The sequence below is a fragment of the Amblyomma maculatum genome, chromosome 1 (assembly GCF_055883805.1).
Source record: "Amblyomma maculatum isolate TAMU_Amacu chromosome 1, ASM5588380v1, whole genome shotgun sequence".
NCBI lineage: Eukaryota > Metazoa > Arthropoda > Arachnida > Ixodida > Ixodidae > Amblyomma > Amblyomma maculatum.
In genome coordinates, this window is record NC_139344.1 from 400,858,937 (window position 1) to 400,879,032 (window position 20,096).

Sequence of the window (20,096 nt, forward strand, 5' to 3'; positions counted from 1 at the left end):
CGGGCGACTTCACTTGACTAGGGACTGAACGGAAACTAAGGTCAGCTGCACGAGCTGACAGGCTAACTGCAACATCAACTCATAGCTATCTTAACGACTTCTTCTAAGACGGGGCCCACCTACTACCGCTATCGTAGCTTCGTCGACGACCGGATCCGGCGATCGCAGAACCGGTGATTATATCTGATTGTTGCTGACGTCGCATATTCCCAGAACGCTATCTTTGAAACTATCGCAATAAATTAGGTCTCGGAATTGTGAGAATATGAAATCCCGCGCACCAAAAATCAAGAGAATTATGAAACATTTTGGTAAACTGAACTTTGTAAAGAAATTAACAAAATACTTAGGTACCCTGCGGCTTAAGAGGCGGATTGCAACTTCCGTAAACGACTTGCGTTGAACACAGGAACAACACCTCTGATTTTTCTGTGTTATCCAATACATATTCATGCATATATTTCTAAGCAAACAAATTTCTAAGCGAGAACAACTGACAAAGATATAAAGCAGGGATAAAGCATGCTGCGTGTTTAGATCATCATGTATAGGGGTAAGGTGACTTAGCGTACACAAAGACGTCCAGATTTATTTTACTGACAAGACATGTATTAGCTCAGATAATGCATCAGCGAGTCAAAATTCAATGATGACTCTTGCACACTGCCATCTACGTGAGGCACGCCATGATTTGCCAATCAAAACGCCGACCACAAGCTTCCTATTAACTTTAATCGCGATGACAGCTATCCGGTCGTAAGTCGTCCTCAAAATTATCGCCTCATGGTGGCATATCAAAGAATGAGGGTGAATTCAAGCAGAAAACAACAAATAAAAACTGTCACAATTTTCTAACCATGCATTCATACTTCAACGTCACTAAAAAAGAAAGCGAAAAAAATTAATTTCTTGGAAAACGTTTAACCAGAAACATTCTGTGGCAAGCTCTCTTCTCTCTTGTTCCTCACTACGTTTGATCTCCCGTATAAATCAAAATATATATTCAACTTTATTTTAAAATATGGAATAAAGACGTCTTTTTCTGCAAACATGTCGTTCATTTTGACAAATAACGTCCCTATACGATATTTAAAAATTTAAGACACTTTTTTCTTTGTTCTTTCTTGCGAAGAAAGATGTGAATGCTTCGTGAAAAAGTCGTAGTCAAAGACAATTGGCAAAGGTCCCATCACCTAGCCTACCCCAACGTCAATGCAGGTGTTTATAGAAAGGTGGAAAACCCGTAAATACTCGTATGCAGTTAGCGCGCCATAGGAAACGAGGTTGCAATTATCGTGAAAACGAAATCACAGATGAATATCACCTTCATTAGTGTCAAGCAAGATTTATTGAAAAAAGGGATAAGGCTTTAGAAAGCACTTCCGTATAATATGCTAAATTTTAGTCAGCGCAAAATGTGAAGGGAATTAACTAATTACAAACCTTTGACAAGGATTGTGTGGCTACGTGAGCTTAGACAAACATTTTGCTAAATGTTTATGTGAAAATGAAATGATATTTTATACTTGTTTAGCGCCCAATGTTGAGCATCAGTTCAGTTCAGTCGTTCAGTTGTGTGCGACACTTTGTGACCCTATGGCCTATATCACGCCAAGCTTTCCGAACTCCCACGGTCTTTCTAATACCACACAGCTTCATCTGCAGCGTCTTGAGGATGCCATCTAACCATCGCGTTCGCTGCCTACCCCTTCTCCGGTGACCCTCAACCTTTCCCAACATCCAATCTTTCTCCAGCGACTCTCTTCTCATCAGATGGCCAAAGTAGCTGAGCTTTACTTTAGAATTTGACCCTCCAATGAGCAGTCAGGGTGTCTGGTCGACCATATCGACTGATTTGATCTTCTGGTCGTCCAAGGAACACTCAAGAGTCTCCGCCAGCACCACAATTCAAACGCGTCAATTCTTCGGCGGTCAGCTTTCTTCACTGTCCAAATCTCGTATCCATTCGTCACAACTGGAAAGACCATAGCACGCGTTATACGGATCTTGGTTGGCAGTCTGATGTCTCTGCTCTGTACATAGGCGGTGGAGGGTCGCCATGGCTCTCTTTCTTAGAAGCAGGCGTCTTATAATTTCATGGAACAATACATTTACGTTTGTGTGTCGATGAGTGACATTGAAGAACTAATCGGGTATCATTTCATGTACTTTACTGTTAACGATTTCGCAAGGTCTGTTTTCAGACATAACAGCAAATTTTTCCTTTTTTCGTGGTTCCAAATTTCGGCCAAATGTTTTGCCTCGTGAAAAACACACCTAGCAATGTAGAGAAATTTATTTCCGCTCTGCATTCTATGTTTTAGAGGAAGCCCTCGTGAGCAAAGAAAAAGTACCTGCGGCGGAACGGTGAGTATATCTTTATTATTTTACTGTGAAGTCAATGCCACCACACACTGTAGCGGCCCATTGTCACCTTTAAATACAGGCATATGATAGACGCTATCGTACCAATGTGTTCCGCACTTACCGCAACCGCCAGGACTGCCTCTTTTGCTTTGAGGAATTTTAAGACTCAAAAGCAACAGTGGCTATAACGCGAGGAAAAAAGAACAATTCGCACGTATATTATCATCTTCGCACGTATTAATATTATTCGCACGAAAATTATCATTATCATTATCATCACTACCCTGACTGCATCAACAACAGGGGAAGCGCTTTCTTGAATCCAATTACTCGTGTCCTGCTCCAAATGCATCCATATAATCCTCGCAATTTCCCAAATCTCATTAGCCGATCTACCTTAGTGCTCTATTATGCTAAGCTTTTACTAATGACTAGTCTTCACTAAATTAAATTAAATACCGGATTTCCCCTCTGCTAACTTCTATCATCAAAGCCCGACAAGACTGCCCTGATCTTGCCAGTTTGTCTGGATGCCTGACCTCCAGGGTATAGGGCAGACCGAGTTCACCCACAACTCTACCCGAGGTTTTCTCCTTCGAAACCCCCAATATATACATTGTAATCAGACCTGTTTTTTACACCAAGAACAACTAAAGAGGCATCAAAACATATCAGATGGAAGCGGCAGATGTATCCCCCACCTTCGAAAAACTTTATCAAAAAAGTGGCATATATACTTCCGTAGACGACATGCACAGCTATTCGCATCTTTTCTGTACCCCGTGTCCTTGCAATCGAAACTGACACTTTTTATAAGAAAAGGTAGACCTGTTACAAATATTAGGGGCCTAAAAAGAATACTGTGTCACTAATATCATAACTCAGCCAATGCGGGAGGAATGGTAACCAGGGTTGAACTTGCCCGGACAGAGAAGTACGGGAGAGACCCGCGTGACACGGAGTGGAACTTTCTTTGGGGCTGACGATACCGATACATCAGTGGTCAGTCCTGGTTTCTGGAGAAAGAAAGCGGATACATGGTCGACCAAGAACTGTGGCATAAAATACGGCTGCATTTAAAGCGAGAACAAAAATGAAAACCATGCCAACATTTATATCACCATATCGCAGTGTCCCACTGCAAAACAAAAACCAATACCCTAAAAATAAGAAGACCGCTGCTGACAATCATTTTTGGCCTGCAAATCTTATCATGATGTACTCCAGATAGTCGAAATTACTCCGCAGTCCTCCACTACGACTCTTCTATCTCTATCTCCGCTTTCACCCTCATCTTCCCTCCCCTTACGGCGCGGATAAGGTGTCCGCAGGAACAAGTGTAGCAGATACTGCACCTTTCGATTCAAGTCGACCAATTATTATTATTATCAATAATATTTCTTTCCGAAGTGTCGAAATTGCTACCCAATAAGTATGTATATATACCACCGCAACACAGCCAGACATACGATGAATAACAGGAACAAGCACTGAACTTCCAACTGACATTTAACTGATACCTACATTTTTCACCCATTAAATGTCAGCTGGCAGTTAAGCGCTTGTGTGTCCTGGTTCTTCATCGTATGTCTTGCTGTGTTGCACTGGTATACATACATAATGGATCACCAACTATCCCGCACTCTTACACTAGTGCCCACTAAGCCTACTCACTATATTCGTATATGAAGATTTTTTGCGCAAGTTTATTACGCATCGACCTTTTGCACATGTTTCTGAGAACATGGTAATTTAATAATGCTGACTTATCTAATAGGGCGCATGCAATTCTTGAAGACGTTATGAGATATGTCGCCCATTATTATGAGACATATTCACCTTTAAACCTAATGGATCGGTGACACAAGTAATTACTTTCCGATGTAGTATTTTGTAGGATTAAAACTCGTGGGAGTCTCGAATGAACGAGAGCGTTTATTGGCCACTACGATGACCTTGCGTGGCAGCAGCTGGGGAGCCGCCATATGCGTATGGAAGTTTTTTATAAAAACATGACGTAATCGGTGCCCCTCTTTGAGGATGATTTTTTTATCTGATTCAGTTTCGTTGCAAACTGGTCATCACTGTTTAATTTCCAAACCGAACTAACTATTATTGGTTCACAGGAAGGGAAAGGCGCAGCATCTCTCACACTTGCTCTATCGACACCTAAATCGCGCCGTAAGGGAAGGGATGAAGGTGGGAATGAAGGTGGTAAGAGAGAAAGAGGAGCGTAGGGGAGAGCTACAGAGGAATTTAGACCACCTGGGGATCGTTAACGTCCGCTGACATCTCAAAGCACACCGACGCCACTTCGTTTCGCCTCAATCGAAACGCAGCCGCCGCGGTCGGGTTCGAACCCGGGAACTCTGGTACAGTAGTCGGGTGTGTTACCACTGCGCCACCCCGGCGGTGCCGGACTAATCTGCCCCAATAAATTTCCGGTCCGGTCTTGGTTTGGTTTGGTTTCTGGGGTTTAACGTCCCAAAGCAACTGAGGCTATGAGAGATGCCGTAGTGGAGGACTCCGGAAATTTCGACCACCTGGGGTTCTTTAACGTTCACTGACATCGCACAGCACACGGGCGCCTTGCTTTTCGCCTCCAACGAAAAGCTGCCGCCGAGGCCGGGATTCGATCCCGCGTCGTTGGGAACAGTAGTCGAGCGCCGTAACCACTGCGCCACCCCGGCGGAGCCGGTCCGGTCTTGGCCTGTCCGGATTAACCTGCATGCCGGTCCAATCTGCCGGTTTCAGGTCCGAACCAGAAATTTCTGCGTAGTTGCACGCTTTTAGCCACTTATTAGACTCAAACCTTTGTTTTAGGCACGAAGCCGAACGATCAGTTCTGTTTAAGTTCCGAACCGGCATGGTCTGTCCGATGTCAACCCTCTAATGGACTGAAATAAACGGAAGCTTTATAGACGGTGGGTCAGACAGATAGGATATTCATAACAGACTTCTGTGTTTCAGTAAAGTCCGTTGTTGGGCACGGGACTAAAAATGGAGAAATTGCAATGAACTTCATACTTGCCGCCTCATCGGGCTCGGCGAGAGTGGGCAGAATTTAATTCGCAACACGTTGCCATCTTTAGCCGTCTATTTTTTTTTTTTTTTACGTTTCCGCACCACATTATTCGCGATCTACCAGTTCGCAGTTTCATACTGTTCAGAGGGAGGTTTGCTGAACTCTCTAATATGCCTTTTTTCCAGAAAGCAGCAGTTCAAGAAAGCTTAAGGTACCGAGGGCTTATTTGTTAAAGTTTCTTATCAAGTCTTTATCTTTACTGATGTCGGCAGGCATGTTTAAGCGAAACTGCGTTCTCTGATCTTTCGGTATATATAAAGATCTAAGCGAAAGGCAAGGAGTAAGTGGGCCCTCTAGGAGGTTGAAGGCGTGCCCTCTAGTGTTTTCTTTAATATTTATATGAATCGGATAAGTGTAATATATTCATATGTTTTCAATCATTTGATATGGTTAAATGCAATGAAAGGTACAAATGTTTCTGCTGTCTTTCTTCACGTGCAAAAAACGACTGTTCTGTGGCGCACGTGTTTATAGGCACCGAATGCAAGCCAGGTTTTTCATGCATGATAGTAGCAATGTCTTGAAATAGGGTTTATGTAAAACAGGTTATTTTGCCTGCCATTTATATCACGGAGGTGAGCCTTGGCACCTGCTTTTTTGTTCTTTCTTTTGTGCGTTCACAGTTTCGCAGAGGAGCCCCATCATCTCATCATCGCCATCATCATCATATTACTGGCCGCACCATCTGTGCAGCAAAGTTCCGCCATTATCACTACAATTAACAAGGTTCTGATATATATGCTTCCACACAATCACCGCAAATCTTATTGTCACGCCACTTCTTGCTGGCCACTGCTGAGCTGCCTTCAGTTGAAATCTAAGTATTTAAATTAAGTGACCAAAGATTACCTTGCCTTTGTAATACATTGCCTGCCCATCCGCGAAATTTCTTTTTTGCTTTGAATTGGATTATCCAAAGCTTGCCTCTTTTGCTATTCCACTGCGCAGACTTCCTTTCTGCTAGCGCTAACCCTGCATATTTTCTTAAATAACGCTTTTCTTTTCTGGAGTTTCAGCTAAACCTGTTTATTACTTTCGACCTGCGTTTAAGCACTGACCACAGGTAAAAAGCTATTGCGTGGTTTCATCCCGGTAGATTTGGTTAACAGAATTTCACCACCGGGGAGCAGATGCCTATAGGACGGTCCTCTTTTTGTTTTATTTTTATCTCGTGGTTCGGGTCGACGGTTTCTGCTTGCCCTACACAACGCCAAATCCTTATAATTCTAAACGCAATCTTATACAACCAGACAGTCAAACATATGCACAATTACTAGGAATCATGTATGTGGCCTATGTGTCACTGCAACCGTTACAAAGGAAGCGCAAGAAATACCCGACGCTGATCAATAGACAACGGTAGGAAAGTTGAGGCGATTTATGAAATAGATGTCATCCGTGAAGGCGATAGTTGATTTTCTTTGCAGAGGTTTTAATAGAAGTGACAATGTTTTCATCGAAGCACATTCTGGCACACTTGGAGATTTAAATCATTTCAACCCAATTTCCCGTTTGTTAAAATTAAAGGCTGATATATTCCTAACGTCCTTCGCATAGCCTTCATTTTATACTTATAACCTAACATTAGAAAACCACCGAATGATACAATGTGCCATTACGATGTTGTGATCTCCTGTTGAGCCCCTGCAAAGCTGCCGATTAGAAGGCTCCACACACCGTATTCATTCTTGTTTTTTCCGTTTGGCAAACATTTCAAATTCGCTTTCCCCGTTTACGTCAACGCGTTTCTCTAATTTAAGCATACAGATACAACTGCACTATATCGAGTCTGCAATTCGGGTGGCAGCAGATAATACCACTCTCTTTTCGCCTTCTTAAAAGGACGCAGGCATGTTTATGCTCAGATGTTATGAGGCGTAATAACCCAACAGAATCATAGCATATCGTATATCACACAGTAAGGTAAAATAGTTTTACATTTATGTTGAAGACAATTATATCAGCCGATATTACCATAGTACTGATTCGCTGTGCACCTCCTGTCATAACCTATGAGGCCGTCCTTATTTTGACCTTTCAGGGATACCACTTTTTCAAGAGGGCTCCCGCAAAACTGCGCCCTAACATTTTTACATTATAGTTATTTAAATATTTATTACCACTCTAACAGTTTATTAGGTTGACAGCGCCATTCTTAATACGTCATTAGGCTACAAATTCGCAATCTCTCGCCTAGAAGTTGAGCTGCTTTTTGTTTATATTGAGAATGTTGAGTACCAGATATGATACGCTGTGGTCGCGTAATTTGGTTGCCCCAGTGAATAAGTCAGCTACAAAATTTTTTTAATTACTCCACTCATAAAGTGTTCTTTATGTACATTTATTAAGAATAGATTGCTCATCCATTCTGTACGCGGTGGATAAAGCGACTACGCGCGGTTTCATAATATTGTCACTAAAAACAACCTGTATATCGCTTTATTCGAACAGTGCAACCCGTATGAGGGCGACGGCTGGTGCAGTGAAGAATGTTACTGCGAAATGGATTTCCCACTTCCACTGTGGGGATACTGCACACGGGCTGAATATGCCAGTATTGGCACCGACACCATGGATGCCTTGGTGGACCTCGGGGAACTCAAAGCGGAGATACCCAAGACGCCCAAGTTGGCCGGGGTATCCAGAAATGCTGCTAAAAGTCCTAAAATAAGTGGGTCCACGGTTCGTTTCCCAAAATTCACGGCACCGAAGATGCCCCGCTTAAGTGTTCCGAAAATCACACTTCCAAAAGTTTTCACTCGCGGGTAAAGATATTTCAGCGACCTGCAAATAAACTTGCGTTCCTTCTGTCTGTAACATCTTGATATTTCTCTTTTTAAATTCAATATTGAGCATGTAGACGTGGCAGCTTTTTAATTAGGGCTCACTTGTAAGACACCTATTTAGAAAAGTATTCTTTACACACCACCCATTATCTTTTATTGGAGTGGGATTTCAAGTGCATCGACACTAGAACGTAAGCAGTCATCTATTTAATTACTACTCGAAGCTTTTCAAGGCCACATAGTTTATTCGTCAGTATCATTCCTTACGAATATCATGCGCACCTTATTAAACTGTGCAGGCGTGACATTGGGAAACAGGTTCTACTGCGACAGTATAGTGACTCAAAATGATGCAGAAAAGTTTCAGTGATGCAGCCACCATTGCTACAAACCATTATTCTGCACACATGCTCTCTTCGCCATGACGCGGGAGCATCATCACAGGTAGCGTGTCTGATTTGGATCTGCGAGTAATGGCGGTCAAAGTTAAGAAAGTCACAGATGCTATGCAATGGTTGAAAACCAGCTTCAGAAGGCCACATATCTGTATGTTGGTTGAAGTACGGTGGATATATCGTTCTAGAGAAACTGGCCACCCGTTAACAGAATACCTCAAGATGTCCATTGCAGCGAAAGCTTGGAAGAACGCAGACATTATCTTAATTAATAAAAAAGGAGAGGATGAATGCTTCCCAAACTTTCAGAACAATAATCTTACTAATGTCAATTGGTTGTGAAAATGCCATTGTCGACAATAAAGGCGACTGGATTTGGGCTGAAATTAACTTTTTGTTGACCCGTCGTGCGGCCACAAACTAAGCAATTGGCGGCTGTGATAGCAGCAAGTGTTCTTGGTGGTCGCCGATCTATGAAAACCCGTAGCACCCGTCAACGCTCAATCCAAATGCGGCGAAAATATATATAAAACGAAGAAAGGTTACTGGAATAACATGGAACATTAGAGAAACGCCCACGAGTAGCTGGAATCCTTCGAGATAAATTTCGGCGCATTTTCCGCGACAAAAAAAAATAAAGCTAAGTCTAATGACAACGCCCACAAAGAAACAATAAAGTAAAGAGTCCATCCGTGGGCTACAATCACAGTGATAAGGCCGCATGCCGTTGACTATCGAAAAACAATTGCCGAAGAATACATTACTTCCTTAGGGGAAATTCGAGCGCAGCTCATCAGCTGTTTCAGCTTTTTGACAAATTGAGGCAAATAATTCGAGCCAGACATGTATGTACAATTACAGAGCAGCTTTTTATTTTGCACACACATTACTTCTTCAAGAAAAACTCCACTAACGGCTCGTTATCGTCATGGGGGAAGCCGTGCTGCACAAATGCCTGTCTCTTAAAGACTAGCCATATGCAGGTATTTCGCGAAGCTGTCAACGCCGTGGGATGCGTTAGGAGTGAGAGAAACGGCATGTTCTCCAGCATAAATGGAAATAAATTCCTGTTTCGTTTTGTATCTACATTAGTCACCCACTACTAACTTTGCTGTAGATCGATGGGCGGTTAATGAGTCGCAGGAAGTGCGATTTTCAGTGGTAAATGGCGGCGGGTATGCGTTTCGGCTTAGGTGGTGCACATATCGAGATCCTCCGCCATACATCCAGCAAGGCCGGTACTCCTGCCGCACAGTGCAAATTTCGTTTCCTTGGCGCGCTATCGTTGCAGTTGAACGCCACGTTACTGTCGCGTGGCGTTCCTTGGCGCGCGTTCAAGTGTGGGGTTACAGATAGCAGCATTGCTAGACAAGAACACATCTTGCAGAATCTAGGGAACAGATCTCCCGAACGCGAGATTCTGACCATGAGCCAAGAAAGGCTTTCTCCTTAAATGCGACGGATGCTGGGCTTTTTCTTTCCTATATAACAACACACAGTCAGCGTGGGACTGTAGTTATGCGGTGCAGCTGCCGAAATAAATTCACAGAGAACAAAGGGCATGGTATCTGTCGCACTTATTTTTGTCGACGCCTGAATAGCGTCGTTATCATTGCTACTAACCTCCTCATTATAGACAAGGAGAAATGTGATGTGCTTTTCACAATCCCGGGCGTGGCGCTGGCACAACCGGGATCATGAAACACACATCATAATTCTGCTTGCTTGCCGTGAGGATGATAGTAGCGATGAAAGGAGCCTAATAAACGCGCCTTATCGAACGAGAAGGATTGCACTCGAGGCAGAGATTGTGAAGTCGGAATACAACGGGGTAACATCACACGACCTGTCAGGTATCAAGAGCGCTTTTGAATATCACTATACACAAGTTTGGGCCCCGACTACCGGAGAAACCCGGGATACGGGAAGGTTTTGGTCCGTCACGCCAAAGCTAGACCTCAAGGTTACGGCAGCTCTTGAAAGAGACATCACAGGTATTAATGTTGAAGAGGCGGTTTGAAGAGATGGTCAATAGACCACCTTAACACCTGGAAATCTCTGAGTCATTGACGGACGAGGGCTAGCCTTTTATACGGAATTGAAATGTAACATCGCCTCCGCATTGCATGGAGTCTTCATGGAATCTTTTGCGGGCCTGATTATTACCAACTTTTTCACATGCACCCACAAGGTTTGTTACCTAAAAGCAGAGAGGCAGGTAAACTCCGCTTTGTTAACTGTTATAGCCAATAACACTAACCAGCGTCGACCACAAGGTCCTTATGAAACATCATTTGTGATTTGGCTTTGGTTAACACTAATTGAACAGCGAAAGCAATGGCGGAAGTAGCCAAGAGGGTCGGATCGGAGGCGTCTTTACGGCTCCCAGTCAGTCCGCGTTTTGGTGTAATGTGAGACTCGGATAGAAAATCGAGGTCAATAATACTTGTTTGGTATTCATGCTACTTGCGTGCCATACGGAGATGTCCTGCTATCGTCTTGCAGCGGACAGCAGTCCCTTAGGGATATCAAACAGGTAGATGGAGCTGTTGGATGCGAATTCCTTCTTTACGAGGATTTCGGTGTGCAAAGCGAAGGATAACAATTGACGCCTGAGCAGAGTAGGAGGAGAAACGCCCTTGCCCTCTAGGTACTCCGCTAGGTCGCTCAGCTCAGGGCATGAGCTCTGCTGCTTCGCAAACCTGCCAGTGTTTACCTCTAAGAAGGCGTCGTCATCGTCTCCTTTCGGAGAAGTATCAGTGGGCCTCGGGTAAGCAGGCTCCGTCAAAATGTTTGCGGCTCGACTTGTAGACTAAATAAATGTCAAATACTTGCAGACGTAAGCTCCATAGAGCAAGGCGGCCGCAGAGGTATTTCAAGTTGGCCAGCCAGCAAAGCGAGTGGTGATGGCTTACCACATTTAATCGTCGACTGCATAGGTATGAACGGAACTTCGAAGCGGCCCACATAATCGCGGGGCACTTATTCTCCGTCGTCGTATAATTGGCTTTGACTTTTGGGCGAGACCTGCTAGTGTACGCAATAACTTTTTATCGTCCAGCATTCTTCTGAATGAGAACAGCGCCTAGGTCCACATTTCTTGCGGCGATGTGAATTTCAACATCAGCGTTTTCGTCGTGGTCTAGGACAGGAGGGGACTGCAGGCGCCGCTTTATTTCTTCGAACGCTTCTGCTTGTTGCACCACTCGCTTTTAAAAGGTTCATCTTCAGATATATGCTGCGTCAAAGTTTCGGCGCTACGCGAGGCTTTCTTCGCAAATTGATCGTAGTACGCGCACTGCCCAAGGAATCGGCGCACAGCTTTGCTGTCACCAAGCTGCGAAGTCTACGCGATCGCAGCTGTTTTCTTTTTTTGGGGTGAAGGCGAAGTGGCATTGCTCTGCCTTCAACTTTAGCCCTGACAACTTGATTTTGTCAATCACGGCCCGAAGCCGTTTCAGGTGGTCGTCAAATTTCGTGAAGACATTGATGACGTATAAATATACGAGACAAATCTGCCACCTCAACCCAAAAAACCTTCCCATTAAAAGCTGCAACGTGGTTGGTGTGGGGCAGAGACCGAAGGTTATCACCTTCGAAGAAGCTGTCTGGCGTTATAAATACGGTCCTCTCGCGATCTCTTTTGTCGACCTCAATTTGCCAGTACCTGCTCTACAAGTCCACCGATGTGAAGTACTTTGCATTACAGAGCATGTCGAGTTCGTTGTCGACGCCATCGAGAGGTAAATGTTTTTTCTTATGCTGTACAAGTGGCGCGTAATCGACGCAGAAGCGACGTGGGCCACCTTTCTTCACTGTCATGACTGCTGCCGTGCAGGGCTCAACTATGCCTGTATGAAATGATCGCTAAGCATTTCCTTAACAGGATCTTGGATGGCCAGGCCCTCTCGTGGCTATAGGCGGTGAGGGCTTTGATGAGGAGGTCCAGCGTGCTTTACAGTCATAATAAAATGGCTGGCCAATCGAGTTTGACGCACCTTCAATGCCGACAAAAACACATAGTTTGGAAGAAGGATACATATCTAGTTTCGTCTGGTTCGAGGTAGGCCTGAGTTGATGTCGAAAATGCGACGCTGGACTTGATCAGGTCGCTCTCCATCGGGTTCGCTAGGCAGGCCGAAGACATCTCAGATGTCTGCTAGTTCACCGAGAAAAGCGATCGTGTTGCCCTAGTTAAGATGGGTGCATTCCTTTGTGAAGTTCGTAACCAGAGCCTGATCCTGTCATCCTCGGTAATGGCGATACAGATGCCGAGCCCTAGCTCCAAGAGCAACTGCGTGTTTCCCTCGGGGATGCTTTTGGAGGTTTCAATGGCCACGTTAATGACGCAGGCGACTAAGTTTGATCGGAACAGCTTGGTTCAGTCTCCATCAAGAATGCTTACAGGGATGTGATGCGTCGACGTTGTAGTAGTTACGGCGTTGTCCGTCGAGAGATTGCTGAGCACTCTGCGAAGGCAGATGAACGCCCCATATTCACTCATAAAATCCATATCCACAATCAAGCCTCGCGCGAGACTACAAAGCATTAAACAGAGAGAACGATGAGGTTGCCACCATCAGTGCGGATTAGTGGGTCGTTCAAAGTGGTCGTCATACTCCTAGCTGAGCAGTAAACTGTACACTGATGACTAATAGTCAGCTTGAAATTGCCCCAAGCTTTGAAACGAGCATCGCAATTGTCGAAACAGATTCGCGCAGATCACTGAAGAGCCAAGTACACTTGCCTCAGCTTCGCTTCACCATTCCAGGCACTGTACGTTAACACGTGTTCGAACAGGTGAAGCCAGTCTTCCTCGTTCTCATGCGATTGTCCTCGCAAGCAGGGGGCTCACGGCGCTAGAGGAAAACCACATGGGACTTGTAATCAGCGGGTGCCGTCGTCTGTGGCACGTCACGCTGATGATGTGCTGCACCTCAGGTAGCCACAGTTCAGCCTCTGCGCCAGATGTCACCTAGTGGTGATAATACCACTGACGACCAATGAGAACACTGGATTTTCTTTGGAAATATTTCTCTACTGGGCTTACTTGCGGCCACAAAAAAACTCAGCCATGGGCGTGGCGATAGCAATAAGCGTGCTCGACGGTCGGTCTACGAATGCCCTTCGTAAACCCGCCAACGTTCAATTGAAAGGCGGCGAAGAAAAATCCAGATAAAGCCGCGAACGGTGACAAGCACAACCTGGAACAATGCCGCAACAAGCGCGTGCCTTAATCTTCGAGACACATCTCGGTGCATCTTGCGCGACATAAAAAAAAGAAAACAAATTATGATATCTGACAAGACAAGGGCTATATATAAGCCGAGGCGTCAGCTAATAAAGTTTCACTTCCGTTCCTGGCTGCTTGCGTTCTTGTATTTATTCAGCCATGACAGAACAACCATGGCGTAAGTAGGAACAACTGGCGACAAAGATGGGATTGGATGCCACGATTCTGAAGTAACCACCGGCACCGCGGCTGAAGCGGAACGCACCGTGACTGAAGCGGAAGGCGCAGCGACGGAACCGGAACGCACAACCAGACCTCGAAGAAAAGGCAAGCATTTCACTATGTCATTGCCAGGGGCTTCGCAACGTTTCGGAAGCATGCCAGAGTTAAGCTCAAGAAGCGACAATACCAAGTCATACTTTGAGCTAGGTTTGAAAATTTTGTGCCACTTAACGACATACCGGAAACAAAGCTGAGGTTGTTCTTGAAGATAGTAGGCAGTGAAGTTTATGAATGAGCTCAAGAAAATTTTAGTTCTTGACAGTCCTATTGACAAGACTTTCGAAGAAATACAGAAAGTACTAGAACAGTACTACAGTTCCGAGTATTCCATAATCGCCGAGCGTTGCAAGTTTAACACGCGAACGCAGCAAGAAGCTGAAAGTGTTAAGGACTTCGTGACGGAACTTAAATATCTGGCACGTAATTGCGTGTATAAAGCGTCTTGCACCCCGGCACGTCTCTAGAGTTGCAACCGTACGCGGCAGATGTGGTTGGCATCGCTTTGCGAAGCCTTCGACGGCCACCGTGCCGCCAGCCCTCGTGCACTGGCGGCGACGAAAAACGCCGGCGACGCCGTCCAAGATGTTCCCATCAGTCGACGCTGGGACTTCGCGCATGCGCATAAATCTCTCGCAAAAGGCGGATTGGCCAATACCTCCAAAAATTAGTCTTACAGTACCCCGGGGCTTTGAAGCAAGTGACCGCGGCGGTGGTCAGACCTGTGACTCAGCGGGGAGTGCTAAGAATCTCTGGGTCCGCTAGGCAGGCCGCCATTGGAACCTGACCCTGCCAACATTTACCACTAGAATCCTAGCTAGTGAAGCTAGTTTAGCAGTGCTGTTAGAGCAACTAGAGGGTACGAAATGCAATGTCATAGGGCTTATAGACATTAGGAGGCCGAATGAGGCATATACTGTACTGAAGAACGAACATGTACTGTGTTATCGAGGTTTACCGAAGAGGTGAGAACTAGGAGTAGGATTTCTTGTCAATAAGTATATACCTGCTAATGTAGACGAAGTCTATAGTATGAATGAGGAAATGGCAAGCATCATAATTAAGCTAATAGTGTATAAACTGAAGGTTGTACAGGCCTACGAATCTACAGGCAGTCATCAGGACCAGACAGTTTAAAGCTTCTACGAAAATGTAGAATTGGCAATGAGGTGAGGCAAGACGCGGTATACTGTGCTGATGGGCGACTTCAATGCTAAAGTATGAAAAAAGCAGGCAGGAGACCAGGTAGTGGGTGACTATGGCATATGTTCTAGAAATAGCAAGGGGGAGTCACTAGTTGAATTTGGAGAGCGCAATAACTTAAGAATCATGAATACCTTGTTCAGCAAATGGTAGAACCGGAAATGGGCATGGAAAAGTCCTAACCAGGAAACGAGAAATGAAATTGACTTCATACAGTTTTCTAACCCTGCCAATCTGCAGGATGTTGAGGTAATCAGGCTATTGCCATGGAGTGACCACAGGTTGGTAAGGTCTCAAAGTATTCTAAATCTGACGAGGGAACAAAAAAGATTAGCAAGGAGGAAGTCTATCAGTGAATTAGCGGTGAGGAAGAGGGCAGAAAAGTTCAGGATCTCGCTACAGCATAGATATTCTGCTCTAACCGAGGATGACGACATTAGCCTAGAAGCAATAAATGATAAATTCAGAGATATCATTACTGAGTGCGCTGTAAAAGTAGGCGGTAGGATAGTTAGAGAGAATACCGGCAAGCTGTCTACGGAGACGAAAGTTTTAATTACGAAACGCACATGTATGAAAGCTTCCAATTCAATAGACAAGATAGAAATGGCAGATATATCGAAGCTAATCAATAAGCGCAAAGTGGCCGGTATAATGAAATATAACATGGAAAAAATTGAGCATGCTGTAAAGAACGGGGAAGCGTTAAAACGATGAAGAAGAAATTGGGCATAGGCAAAAATCAGATGCATGCGCTAAGGGACAAGGCTCGCAACGTCATCACTAATAGGACAAAGTATCTACTGATAGTATATCCACAGCAGCCAAACTAGTCAGGACAATGATGAGATTGGCAGTAGGGAAAAACAGACAGACGTTCAGCCAGTGTCGAGGTTAGAAACAATGAAAACGGGAAAGCAGCTGAAGTGGATCAGGTACTGTAGAATTGTTCAAGGACTGGAGGATACCATGCTAGGAGAACTTGCCACCCTGTATAAGCAGTGCCTGGTGTCACCGACAGTACCGGAACCATAGTATAACGCAAATATTATCCCAACTCATAAGCAAGGGGGACGCTAAGTACCTGAAAATTAGACCAATCTGCTAACTATCCATTATGTATAAAGTATTTAAAAAGGTAATCGCTAGTAGAATCAGCACACTATTACACAGTAAACAAAACTTCAAGCAGTTTTTTGGAAAGGGATACTCTATTATGGATCATATCTATACGATCATCCAGGTCATAGAAAAATACACGGCATATAATCAGCCCTTATACATAGCAATCATTGATTGCGAATAAGCATTTGACTCAGTAGAAACCTCGGCGGTCATGCAGGCTTGCAAAATCAGGGTGTAGACGAGCCGTACGAGAAAGTACTGGAAGATACGTATAGTGGCTGCGCAGAAACCATAGTTCTGCACAAAGTAACAAAATTCCTCTAAAATAAGGTGTTAGGCAAGGAAACACGATCTCCCCAGTTCTATTCATAGCTTCACAGCTTGCTTATAGGAAGTATTCAGACACCTGGAATGGGAGAAGTTAGGGTAAAGTGTAAATGGAGAATACCTCAGTAATCTGCAATTTGCTGACGACTTCGTTTGCTATGCAGCTCAGAGGAGGAACTGCAAAGCATGATTGATGACCTATAGAGGAAAAGCAGAAAGGTAGGCTTGAAAATCAGTATGCAGAGGTCTAAGGTAATATTAAAAAGCCTCGGGAAGGAACAGCAGTTTACGTTAGGTAGTGAAGCACTGGAAGTGTTAGACGAATATGTCTACTTAGGACAGGTTGTAACCGCAGATCCGGACCATAAAAGGGAAATAACAAGGAGAATAAGATTGGGATCGAGTGCATTTGGCAAGCACTCCCAGATTATGACTAGCAGCTTACCGGTATCGCTCAAGAGGAAAGTATAGAACAGTTGCATCTTACCTGTACTCACCTGTGGGGCTGAAACGTGAAGGCTAATCAAGAGGGTTTTACTTAAGTTGAGGACAACGCAGAGGGATATTAAACTAAAACGGTAGGGGTCATGTTCACAGATGGGAAGCGTGCAGTGGGGGTCAAATAAATAACTCAAGTTACTGACATTCTAGCGGAATTCAAGAAGAAATGAGCCTGGGCAGGAGATGTAGTACGAAGAGAGGATAACCGGTGGTAGCTTAGGGTAACAAACTGGATTCCAAGAGAGGGAAAGCCTAGCAAGAGGCGGCAGAAGGGACGGCAAAAAGCGGACGAGGTTAAGATGTTCGCAGAGATTGAGTGGGTGCAGCTAGCACGGGACCGGGTTAAGGGGCGAAATATGGGAGGCTCTGCAGTGGGTAGAGTCAGCCTGAAGATAATGCTGACGATTTAACGCAAAGCCTTCTGCTTACCTGGTGAAACGACGAAAAACATTGCGTAGCTTCTAGTCCTATGACATGCAGAATGGAGTTTTGAAGTTATCCTTTAGGTGTTTTTGGCATTCGTGCGGTGGCAAAAAAGCAGTTGTTTGTCGCGCAGGCTGCGAGAATTGACAAGTCCCGGCAGATAGTATATTTGAACACAAACCTATTTATTCTGCCTCCACCTAATTCAGCATTGGATCCTTCTAACAGCCCTACGTAGAGTTAAACAACTATTGTAGAAATAGTGAGAAAGGTTGGTAAACTGGGTGTGAGGTGAGAGAGGTAACTGATGAGCGCATGAGTGCGAATATTAGTTCACGCAGGTTTATGGGGTAATGAAAATGTGTTGCGTTACTAATGCTTGCAATGTGCTTGAATGTGCGAACATGTCTTCTGGCTCAGTAGAGTGGAGAGTTGGGCCAGTTGGTACATAATGGTAAGGATAAAACGCGTCTTTCCGCTGATTTTAATCCTTGCCATGTCTTCTGGCCGTCACATGATGCTTTTAAGGTGCTGCGCAGCATTTTAATCTTTCCAAGACACTTTCCAGGAACTATCGATAACTTTGGTAGTTCTCATCCTCGCAGAGGGGTCGAATGCTTTTGTTGGCAGGGCAGTCGGCCACACTCGCTCTTTCACAAAATGAGAACGGGGACTGAATTTCCTCATAGAGCGCGCGCGCGCTGGGCCCTGAGATGATATAACCACATGAAAGCAACGGTGGCTGTCTCTCTCTCTTGCCGTGGTGGCCTACGCTCTGTATCTATCAGGCTGCCTCTATGCCGTTGCCTCGGTTTTCTTGGAAGACAAATCCTAAAGAGAGCGGAAAAGTAGAACGAAAGCGCATGTCTCCCTTCGATGCCGAAGCCGGAAAAAAAAATTAAAGGAAAAAAAGGTACAAAACGCCCATGTATGTGGGGGAAGGCGGTTTTTAGCGAAGGCGGCTGTAGTAGTTGCCGCGCTGGCCCTGCGCATGTTACTCACTTCTGGGCTTTCTTGGAGACCAACGCCTCATATCTCCGTACTGTAACCTATGACCGCTTCCTTTATGCCTCAATCAGTTTCTTCGCTGATTTCATTTACAATATCCTACGTAATTTCGTTATCTTACGCCATTAAACGTTCTCAGTGCTCATATTTCTGTTCGCTGCATATTTGTGAACAGCTTAGCTGGGAAGTGCCCCCGTTGTATGGAAAAGAACAATGGCGGGAGGAGATTGACGTTGTTCGCCTCATCAACTACACTATACCGAAGGACGTTATTCATGAAGTTAACGCCATATTATACAGTACGTACAACCTTTATCAAAAGTTCACAGCCCAGGGGGTCTACTTCTGAGCGATAATATGTGGCTCGTAACGCATTCCCAGGTTTCCAAACTAGCTGAAGGCAAAAAGATTTTTCCTGCTACCCTCTCCAATGGCTAGGACTTCCACGATTATTACAGAGGTCATATTATACTGCTTAAAAGCAAACCCTCTGGGCTGTAAACTTTTGATAATAGGTGTGCATATTATTGCGGCATGGATTTTTTTGTGTATGATTCAGTATATTATCCTACTGTTACCAGTTTGGCTGTTTGCGTGTCCTTTAGTGGATGTTGGAAATAACTGCCGTGAAGAGTGATTTAGAAGTGCAAGGTAGAGATTCGTCAGCGATGCTCGCAAGCCCGTGCGCGGGCATGTTTGCTTGCTGTGATGCGGACAACTGCAGGTGCGCCGAAAATTTATCAGAGATGCAAAACAGTTGTTCGCGGCACTGACATGAAGCCAAACGTCCCATTAAAGCCATTTATGGAAATTGCGTCGAGTACGCCTTGCACCGCAATCAATCAGGAACAATATATTACTGAGCAGCTTTGTATGTACTGTGCATTTTAGCATAGTAGGGCAAATATTTGCAGCGTAGCTTACACACTGATATATTTCAGACAGCGTCTATGTGTTGCGCATGAGGCCGAAAGCTTGTTCAGCTTTTTGTTTTATTATAGTGTATGCAAGGGCGAACTTTTGTACGTTTAGAAGCTTTGTTTTCAAAACGGACTGTGCGGTGTGTGGAAGTGAATTTTACAGCGATGCGGATATAATGTTTCTTAGAACGCTAAAATGATCAGGCTGGTAATGAACTATAATGGCCCTAAACATGAAGCCTGTGAGGGAATTCTAATCTTTGATTGAATTCTCTGTTTTTTTAAAGGGCTTGCTATCTCTTAAACATGACTCTACTTTGTATCACTGGACAATATCATATTTAAAAATTGAAGGCCTTCATCAGAAGATGTGAGCCTCAGCTCATAACGTTATTGGTGAACCGCGCACTTCGACATATTCAAAATCAAACATGTGCATTGAAA

General features: G+C 44.5%; 1 protein-coding gene across 2 annotated transcripts in view; it reads left to right on the forward strand.

The window, feature by feature from the left end:
* Positions 1–8,269, forward strand: part of LOC146208693 (uncharacterized) — a 14,878-nt gene extending 6,609 nt beyond the window's left edge. For both annotated transcript variants that reach the window (XM_084595919.1, XM_084595918.1), the window contains exons 3-4: positions 2,325–2,367; positions 7,904–8,269. In XM_084595919.1, the coding sequence (XP_084452045.1) occupies positions 2,325–2,367; positions 7,904–8,221 (361 nt within the window). In that variant the 3' untranslated portion in view covers positions 8,222–8,269. The remainder of the gene's footprint in view (positions 1–2,324; positions 2,368–7,903) is intronic.
* Positions 8,270–20,096: the final 11,827 nt, after the last annotated feature.